At 38.6% G+C, this 9565-nt stretch overlaps 3 protein-coding genes across 3 annotated transcripts; 2 read left to right on the forward strand and 1 right to left on the reverse strand.

Annotated features, from left to right (window-relative positions):
- Positions 1–6: 6 nt before the first annotated feature.
- On the reverse strand, positions 7–2074 carry LOC109705184 (protein DETOXIFICATION 42-like). Its single transcript, XM_020225929.1, has 5 exons — positions 1794–2074; positions 1598–1714; positions 1284–1379; positions 1065–1186; positions 7–223 (listed from the first exon to the last, which is right to left on the reverse strand). Exons 2-5 carry the CDS (start codon positions 1706–1708, stop codon positions 175–177), a joined length of 378 nt encoding a protein of 125 aa, XP_020081518.1. The 5' UTR covers positions 1709–1714; positions 1794–2074; the 3' UTR covers positions 7–174.
- Positions 2075–4527: 2453 nt separating this feature from the next.
- LOC109705185 lies at positions 4528–6074 on the forward strand. Its single transcript, XM_020225930.1, has 2 exons — positions 4528–5626; positions 5863–6074. The coding sequence occupies exons 1-2, from the start codon at positions 4582–4584 to the stop codon at positions 5898–5900; spliced, it is 1083 nt and encodes a 360-aa protein (XP_020081519.1). The 5' UTR covers positions 4528–4581; the 3' UTR covers positions 5901–6074.
- A 1219-nt stretch (positions 6075–7293) lies between these two features.
- LOC109705186 (uncharacterized mitochondrial protein AtMg00810-like) lies at positions 7294–8739 on the forward strand. Its single transcript, XM_020225931.1, has 2 exons — positions 7294–7667; positions 7878–8739. Exons 1-2 carry the CDS (start codon positions 7294–7296, stop codon positions 8737–8739), a joined length of 1236 nt encoding a protein of 411 aa, XP_020081520.1.
- The last annotated feature ends 826 nt before the right edge of the window (positions 8740–9565 follow it).

The following is a 9565-nucleotide window of genomic DNA, read 5'->3' on the forward strand; positions in this document are numbered from 1 at the left end:
ATACATTCATGAATGCATAATTCGTATATACATATCAACCCACAAAGGAGACACAGAAAGCTAATGTGAAAGAGACAGTGCACTATGGGCAGGTGATACCTTTCATCGTCGAGCTATTTGAGTACCTAATCTCTTATCACATATCAATTGGAAAATGAAATTCTAACAAGAGGGCTATGATAAACGCCGAAGAAATGTCCAGGGCCCCCTCGCGGTTCCTATCCTGCATACATCGAGTATATCGTTACTTAGTATATCGTTACTTTGTCAGCATATAATATACAGAAGCAACAATTGAACAGGAATAGCAAATATCGTAGATCTATTAATATTCCAAAACCTGTAAATGTCTAAAAATCTCCGTGATCGACGGCACATATTTCTTGTTCTATTTATTATATAATTATAAGCACGCGCTCATGAATCATACTGCTGTACAATCTGTATATGGACAAGCATAAGACTCAAGCTCTCTTCATGCTATATTACATAGACTGACAAAAATACTCGTTGTTTGCTTCCTGAATACATACTATATGCGAGCTAGCTTACATTTTTCCTTTTTTTACTCACCAGAACAATCCTGTTCGGCATTGCTTATATGAGCACAATACAACACTATCTAATAAACTTGGAAAAAGAAACTTCAGCATTCTGCTTTATTCATCTTTGCAACAGAAGACGTCTACTTGTAGTTTCTTGGAAAACAATATAATTTCATTCTTTCTACATGAAGATAGATTTATATTTAGGATTGCACTTTACTTAATAAACTGCACAGAAATTATAAAAGTTCTGAATTCTAATAAACAACTGGAAAGATAAGATTGAATCTAGTGAAATTAGATCAGAGAACTGCAATATAACTCACGTCCCACACAAGTAAATAAGATGTTTAAGTGCAACTAAAAGAGGGAATCGCTAGGTGGCAAAGTAGAAATCTCAAAGTTCAACAATTTTATCTTGAAATTTAGTCATGACAAATAATAAACAAGTAACCATGCAACGCAAAAGGAAGTTCAAAGCAAAACCTGCAATTAAGACTATGTTAGCATGAGATTTACCTCCAGAAACCAGCAAACATTCTTAAACTCATGTAGATCGTCAAAGCTACCCAGATTCCAATGAAACCATGACTAACGGAGAGTATGAGTAAGCAAATAATGCTTATGATGGCCACTAGGACCTGAACAGAAAGAAGAGTGTTAACAAACATATCATGGAATGTCGAAAAGAATAATAGAAAATTTCATAGAGACACAAAATCAATCATGTTAACTTGCCATGGAATAGGCAGCGTATGCAAAATCTGATGCCCCATAGTTGATGCCATCAAAAACAAAAGCCAAAGCGTTGATTGGTTGAGTTAGCGCCACAAACTGTGAGAATGGGGAAATATTAGAAAGAAGAGAAATAACACGATAAGAGCACTTTCTCAGTTACAAGTCATTAGTTATTAGGTGAACTTAAGTTGGTGCATCACAACTTTTGCTCAAAGCTTTGCTTAGGTGCACCAATAAAGCTTCACAAGTTCACCTCATTAGTCCAAACAATCGAAAAATCTTCAGCTTCCTAGTCTGAGCGTACTTAAACATACCGGAATCCCTATGTGGATGAGATGAAGCACATCAGCATCCTTGGTGAATAACCTTGAACCAAAATGCAAGCCTACTCCGAGTACGGTGCAGAGGAATAAACCTAAAATCATTCCCCACTGGAAGTCCGTTGAAAAGTCCATTATTCACTCTTGGAACTAAAGCTATAAAATAAATCCAAGAGGAGATATTGTATACCTGCAAAACACGAGATGCAACAGCTGTTGCTCTAGAATGGTCTCGGCTAGCAAATGAACTTGCAAGTATTGCCTGCCAAAATTTTAAGCATATAGTTTAGCAATAAAGTTAAAACAAGTTATCTAACTGCATGATTCTTAGTTAAGGTATTACAGGATTAGCAGTGGCAATCCAGGTTCGCGGGTTCGCGGGTCATAAAAGGGTGGGTCAAGACATGGGTGTTAGGACCATACAGGTCAACCAAACACACCAGTTTAATAATTGGCTCAATGTCCTAAAACCAAACTCAACCCACTTATCAAATGGGTGAGTTGACTAGCTTAACCCTTTAATATTACAAATTGTTTAAGCCAATAACAATGACTTATCTATTTGAATTTAACTAATGACTAAGATGTGCATATAAATAAGATAATTATATAAATATTTATACATTTTATATAAGGTACGATTTATACTCGATGAATGTTTTAATGGAAGTTCGCAAATTCTGCAAGCTGTTATATGGTAAAAAAGGAACAAGGTTTGAGTGCGCTTCTTTAGCTAGCAAATCATCTAAACTAGGTTACACTTGATAGATTAGCAGTTTCTAAATTCAACTCAGCCGGAACTTAGGCTAAATTTTATACAAAACCCAGATCCATATTGTAACTTTTCTTTCTCCAGTCAATTCTACATGGAGCCATCTTTTTTCAAAATTCTGTAGTATTAAATCTTTCCAAATCAACTCATTATGTTCTTTTATTCAAATTTCCATCTACTTCTTTTAACATCGCTTGCTTTGTTTATTTGCTCTTTCTAACAAGTCTTGCAGTACTCAATTTTTGACACCACTAGTGTCCCACACTGGGTGGGAAAGAAATTGTGCACGGAAATATAAAGACCAAGGACTTCGTACTAATAACTGGGACTAATCATTTTGAGCTGGTGGTTCGAGTCTGGTGAGTTATTAGTGCTAACAGGCTGGGTCGTTACAGAATTGATGCTACTCTTAAGTAATCTTTGGCTCTATTTATATCATCTGTTATTTCATAACTTATCCATCAAACATTCCAATCTCCACTGTGTTCAATTTTGTGCAGATTGTTTTTCATAATTCAAATTGTATTACACACCAATTAATATCCCCTTAATTTTATAGGATCCATCTTGAACAAGACAGCCTATGCAATCCACATTATTCATCTAGCATAAGATGTCCTGTATTCTCCTCAAACTCCCAATTATTTGAAATTGACTCAAGAATTGAAGATCGCAGAAGTGCATAGTTTTCACTTTTTGGCATCTATTTGTTGGGAATCCGGTACTCGCCCTGGTACCGGATTTTGAGAATCCACAACACGCTCCGATACAGACTGTTGTTAATCCGGTACCGGATGTTGGAATTCTTCAACGGAAGCATCGAATCGGCTTTTATCATAAATCCGTCTCCTTAGCAAAAACCGATACAATTATAAAAGAGAGAAAGAAAACCAAATAGAAAATACGCGGGTAAAATAAGATTCATTACAGAAGAGAAGATTACACCTGATCCCTCTTCTGCATAGAGTAGCTACAACCCGAGTCCTCTTTTTGAATCTCTCCTACCCTTCTCTCTTCTATAAACCCACAAAAGAAGACCTCTCTTTTTCTCTCTCATATGCACCCGTGCACTAAATGCATGCAACCATGGCTTTCTCTCTCTGGTACGACACCACTCAAGAGACTCTCTCTCAGCCATACTCCACTCCAAAAGCATCCCACATAGTGCTTATATAATGCATCATCTAAAACGTACCCCAATCCTAGTATAATTAGGATTTTTACTCCAATTAATATTTAAATCTATATTTCATTTATCTCCAATAGATTTAAATTTTTATCCTAATCTAGTTAGATTTATACTCTAATTAATATTTAAATCTTACTTTATCTCCAATACATTTAAATATTAATTCTTATCCAATGAGAAAATCAACTACAAATCTAACCAAATCCTAACAACCTCTACCTTGGTTGGATTGTAGCCTTTGACCGCTGTATCGAGCTCACCATGCAAGCTCCACCTTGAGCTTGTCTCCTCCGCTCGATATCACTCGCATCCGCTTGTTAGAATTTATTGGGTTTTTTGGTGATTTAAAACTGTTACGATATATTTTATCTATATTAGGATGTTACGATATATTAGGATATTGTGTTTTATTGCCTTATATAGAGTAGTATCATTGCCTTCTATAGAGTAGGATTATATAGTATGTAATCCTAGTTATACTCTTACTATAGTAGTCATTGTTACTATAGTAAGACAATCTCTTGTACTATATATATTCATTAATACAACTCAAGAGGGTATGCACTTTAGCCCTTCTTTCATGGTATCAGAGCGGGAACTCTAATGTGGGGATATCGATCCATAGCCACCATCCACCATTAATCTCACCTTTTTCTATAGGTGTCTTTTCTTTTGGTTTTCTATCTTCCCAGTACTGCTACAGTACTGCTACAGTATCATCGCTACAGTACTGGCGCTACAGTACTTGCGCTACAGTACCAGCGCTACAGTATTTCTGCTACAGTATTTTCAGCCTTTCTGTGATTTTTCTTTGCTCCTCTGGTGCCGCTCGGACTGTCCTACTGTTGGTTGCTCGTATCACTCAGTTCTTTCCTTGGTGCGGTCGATCTTATTTGGTGATAAGTGGTTCCTCTCATGTGATAGAATTCAGGTTTTTTTTTTTTATTCGCATCCGCTACATTCCGATTTTTCTTTCTTTCTTATCTAGTGGTGGATCCTTATCTTAAGGTAGTAAACATGTCTTTTTCTACCTCAAATTTGCCAATTGTTAATATCAAAACTCTCATACCACTAGAACTCACCGATTCTACATATCTTGTGTGGAAACAAGTCTTTCTTAATGTTCTAGAAAGTTTTGATGTTACAAAACATGTGGACGGAACTAGTGTTGTGCCTTCTCAGACTATCGATACTGCTGATAAGAAGGAGGTTATAAATCCTGAATATGTGAGTTGGAAAAAGAACGATACTACTATACTTTCATGGATTAATGCCACTTTATCTCTTAGCATATTACATATGGTTGTTTCTAGCTCACCTAAAACTGCATATGATGCTTGGAGAATTATTGAGGCATATTTTCTTGATAAGACTGCTTCCACGGCTTTTTCTCTAAAATCTGAATTGCGGAGCATCAAGAAAGGCTCAATGAGCATGAGTGATTACATGCAAAAGATCAAGACGATTGGTAATGCTCTTCAGGCGATTGGTGAAATCGAGTCAGACCATAATTTGGTCATGACTGTTCTTCTAGGGCTACCTGAGGAATATCGAGGTTTTGTTAGTGCTCTAAACACACACAGAAATAAGCCAACTTTTGAACAACTTCGTCCACTCTTGATGCAAGAAGAAACAGAAGTTCAGTGTCGCACTAGTGTGACTACGTCCTCTGCTATTCCCACTATTGACAGTGAAGCTCTTTATGCCAATTGTGGACGTGGTAATCGTGGAGGCCGTGGAGGTAGATATCGTGGAGGCCGAGGACAACGTGGTAGACACTATTCTGGTCGTGGATCTCCTGAAATCTACCCACAGTCTCAACCTAATTATCCTCAACAATCTTACACTCCAAATCAACAACCATATATTCCGAAGTCCGGCATACAATGTCAGATATGTGGAAAGTTCAATCATTCTGCTCTTCAGTGCAGACAACGCTTCAATCATTCTTTCGCTGCTGATGAAGTTCCTCAGACCTTTGCTGCTATGAACATTCAGGAACCCGGTGAGGAAGTCTGGTATCCGGATACCGGAGCATCAAATCATATAACCGCAAACTCTGGTATTCTCTCATCTTCTAAACCTTATAGTGGGCATGAAAAAATTCTTGTTGGTAATGGAAATTTACTTGATATTACTCAGACAGGTGAAACTCAATTGAATACATCTTCTAACTCTTTTGCTCTCAAAAATGTTCTTGTTGTTCCTACTATTAAGAGAAATTTACTTTCAGTGCGTAAATTCTGTCAAGATAATGATTCTCTTTTTGAATTTGACTCTACTGGTTTCTCTGTGAAGGACAAGGAAACAGGGAAGGAGCTTCTTCGATGTCCTAGCTCGGGAACATCACTTTATCCAATTTCTTCTAGACTTGCAAGTGTAGGGAATAAGCAACAACTAGCTCTTATTGCATCTAGATTTAGTGGAGATGTCTGGCATAGACGGTTAGGTCATCCTAGTCTTCCTGTTCTTTCTACATTTATTAAAAATAATAAAATTGTTTCTGATTCTGCACTGAAATTATCTGTCTGCAATGCTTGTAATATGGGAAAACATGTTAAACTCTCATTTCATGATTCAGAATCTCAATCTGCTTTTCCTTTTCATATTGTTCATTCTGATGTTTGGCAATCACCTGTGCCCTCGGTTTCTGGATACAAATATTATGTTATTTTTATCGACGATTATTCTAGATTTTCCTGGCTTTATCTTTTAAAATTTAAACATGAAATTTTTGACAAATTTTTCGAGTTCAAGAAGATGGTTGAAAATATATTTCATAGCTCAATAAAAATTTTTCAATCTGACAATGGTACGGAATTTGTAAATGACAAGTTTTCTAGTTTTTGCTCACAAAATGGAATTATTCACCGATTTTCTTGTCCTTACACTCCTCACCAAAATGGTCTTGCTGAGAGAAAACATAGGCATTTATCTAACATTGTTAGAAGTCTACTATTCCAAGCTGGCTTGCCTCCTCGTTTTTGGGCTGAGGCCATTCAAACTGCTGTTTTTCTTGTAAATCGACTTCCGTCTCTTACTGTTTTAAATGGGCGGTCACCATATGACATTCTCCATGATTGTGCTTCTCCTGACTTGCAACTTATCAGAGTCTTTGGATGTTTGTGTTATCCCGATGTTCAAGACATTGCAGATCACAAGCTCTCTCCCCGATCACTTCCTTGTATTTTCTTGGGTCTTTCTGACAAACATAAGGGCTTTCGCTGCCTCTATCCGAGCACTGGTAAAGTTTTTATTTCTCGTCATGTTACTTTTGTTGAAACTGTTTTTCCTTATTCTTGTCTGTCCAAATTTTCTTCCTCATCTTCCCCCACTACCTCAAATTTTCAAATGTTTCAACATTTTCTTTCTAATCCTCCCTTATTGGGCGAAAGTCCTTCCTCTCTTGATGCCATCTCTGGTTTTTCCTTCACACGCCTTTCTCCGGATGTTAGTTCAAATGCATCTGTTTCACCATCTGAGACTGTATCGACTTTTCCTTCCACCTTGAATTATGATGCCACACAGGTTAGTGATGAACATGCTGCCACTGTTGCTGGTCCACCTGAACTCTGAGTCTATACCAGACGACACACCCTCCGACCTTCTGCTGCTACAGCTTTACCTTCTCCTGTTGAGTTGACGCCTTCCACATCGGACAGGCCACCTTCACCTCAGCCTGCAGAGCCTTCCTTACCAATCAGGACACACTCTATGCTTACTCGATCTATGGCTAAGAATTTTGCTGGGTCTACCTCCTTCCTAGATTCTACACATACTACTCTTCCTACTGAGCCTATCACTTTTCATGAAGCTTTTCAGGATGCAGATTGGCGTGCTGCCATGGCTGAAGAATTTGATGCATTACTCACCAATGATACTTGGGAGCTTGTTCCTGCTCCTCCTTCTGTCAATCTTATTGGCTGTAAATGGGTCTACAAAGTCAAACAGAAGGCGGATGGTTCTCTTGAGCGTCTCAAAGCTCGACTAGTGGCTCAGGGTTACAAACAACAACAAGGCATTGATTTTGATGAGACTTTTTCTCCGGTTGTCAAGTCAACCACTATTCGTACTGTTCTTTCAGTCGCTCTCTCCTCTGGATGGTCTCTCCGATAACTTGATGTGAAGAATGCCTTTCTTCATGGCACTCTCTCTGAGGAGGTTTATATGAAACAACCACCTGGCTTTGTGCATCCTTCGCTTCCTAGTCACGTTTGCCGCCTACGTAAAGCGATATATGGTCTCAAACAAGCTCCTCGGGCTTGGTTTCAGCGTTTCACTTCTTTTCTTTCTGAGATTGGTTTTGTTGGCAGCACTGCTGATCCCTCAATGTTTGTTTGTCATTCTTCCTCTGGCACTCTTGTTCTCCTCTTGTATGTTGATGATATTATTGTCACCAGCAGTTCCTCATCTCTTCTCGATGCTCTTATCGTTACTTTACAACGCGAATTTGCCATGAAGGATCTCGGACCGCTGCATTATTTTTTGGGTATTGAGGTTCATCGCTCTCCATCTGGATTTCATCTATCTCAACAAAAATATGCGCATCAATTGCTTCAGCGACATGGTTTTCTTGACAGTAAGCCCGTTTCTACTCATCTTTCGCCAACATCTCGTCTCTCTTCCCATGAAGGGCATCTTCTTGAGGATCCATACACTTATCGTCAGATCGTTGGTGCTCTCCAGTATCTCACTTTCACCAGACCGGACATTTCATATGCCGTCAACTCTGTTTCCCAGTATCTTCATGCACCTCGTGAACCACACATGCAAGCGGTCAAACGTATTCTGCGTTATATTCGGGGGACGCTAACTTATGGCCTTCCTATCTCTCGCTGTGACAATCCTTCTCTTGTGGCCTTCGCTGATGCTGATTGGGCTGGTTGCCCCGATACACGTCGCTCTACTTCTGGATATTGCATTTTTCTTGGGCCAAATCTTATCTCCTGGTCCGCTAAGAAACAACCCACCATTTCTCGTTCTAGTTCTGGAGCAGAGTATCGTGCTGTAGCCTACACACTTGCTGAGACAGTCTGGATTCGTCGTCTTCTTCGTGACCTTCGTGTTTTCTTATGGCGCTCTATCAGTATTTATTGCGATAATCTCAGCACCACCTACCTTGCGGCCAATCCTGTTCTCCATGCTCGCACGAAGCACATTGAACTTGATCATTAATTTTTGCGGGAAAAAGTTCAGTCTGGTGATTTGGCCTTAATTCATATCCCTTCTGACAAGCAACTTGCCGACATTTTCACCAAGCCCCTGTCATCCTCTCGGTTTTCGATATTGCGGCTCAATCTTCGCATCCGACCACCGGATGCTTAGCTTGGGGGGGATGTTACGATATATTTTATCTATATTAGGATGTTACGATATATTAGGATATTGTGTTTTATTGCCTTATATAGAGTAGTATCATTGCCTTCTACAGAGTAGGATTATATAGTATGTAATCCTAGTTATACTCTTATTATAGTAGTCATTGTTACTATAGTAAGACAATCTCTTGTACTATATATATTCATTAATACAACTCAAGAGGGTATGCACTTTAGCCCTTCTTTCAAAAACTTATTAAGTCTCTTGGGCAGCCCAATACTTGATGGGCCTTACCTGGGAGCCTAACTAAGATTTCCACATGTAAAGATTAGTCTCACATTAGAAACTAAAAATATGTTGTTGTTATTTATATATTCCTTCATTGTCAAACTAGTTGCTTGAGAAAAAATAAGAGTTATACTCTCGACTAAACACATACATACGGACGGCACGAGCACAAGCCGAGCCGGGCCGAGCGGGCGGCGGCACGTGCAGTCCAAGCACCCAATTTATTTTATTTTATTTTTTATTTTTTGGTTTTATCTTTATCTTTATCTTTTGAGAATCCTAAGTTGTATCTCGTATAATCTTAGGCTTATCTCGCGCTATATGGAATTGACACATTGAAGCAAGATCTTTGCCTTGGATATATATATTGGAGGAGGTTGCATGAGTTCAACCT

The sequence above is a fragment of the Ananas comosus genome, unplaced genomic scaffold (genome assembly GCF_001540865.1).
Source record: "Ananas comosus cultivar F153 unplaced genomic scaffold, ASM154086v1, whole genome shotgun sequence".
NCBI classification, from domain to species: Eukaryota; Viridiplantae; Streptophyta; class Magnoliopsida; order Poales; family Bromeliaceae; genus Ananas; species Ananas comosus.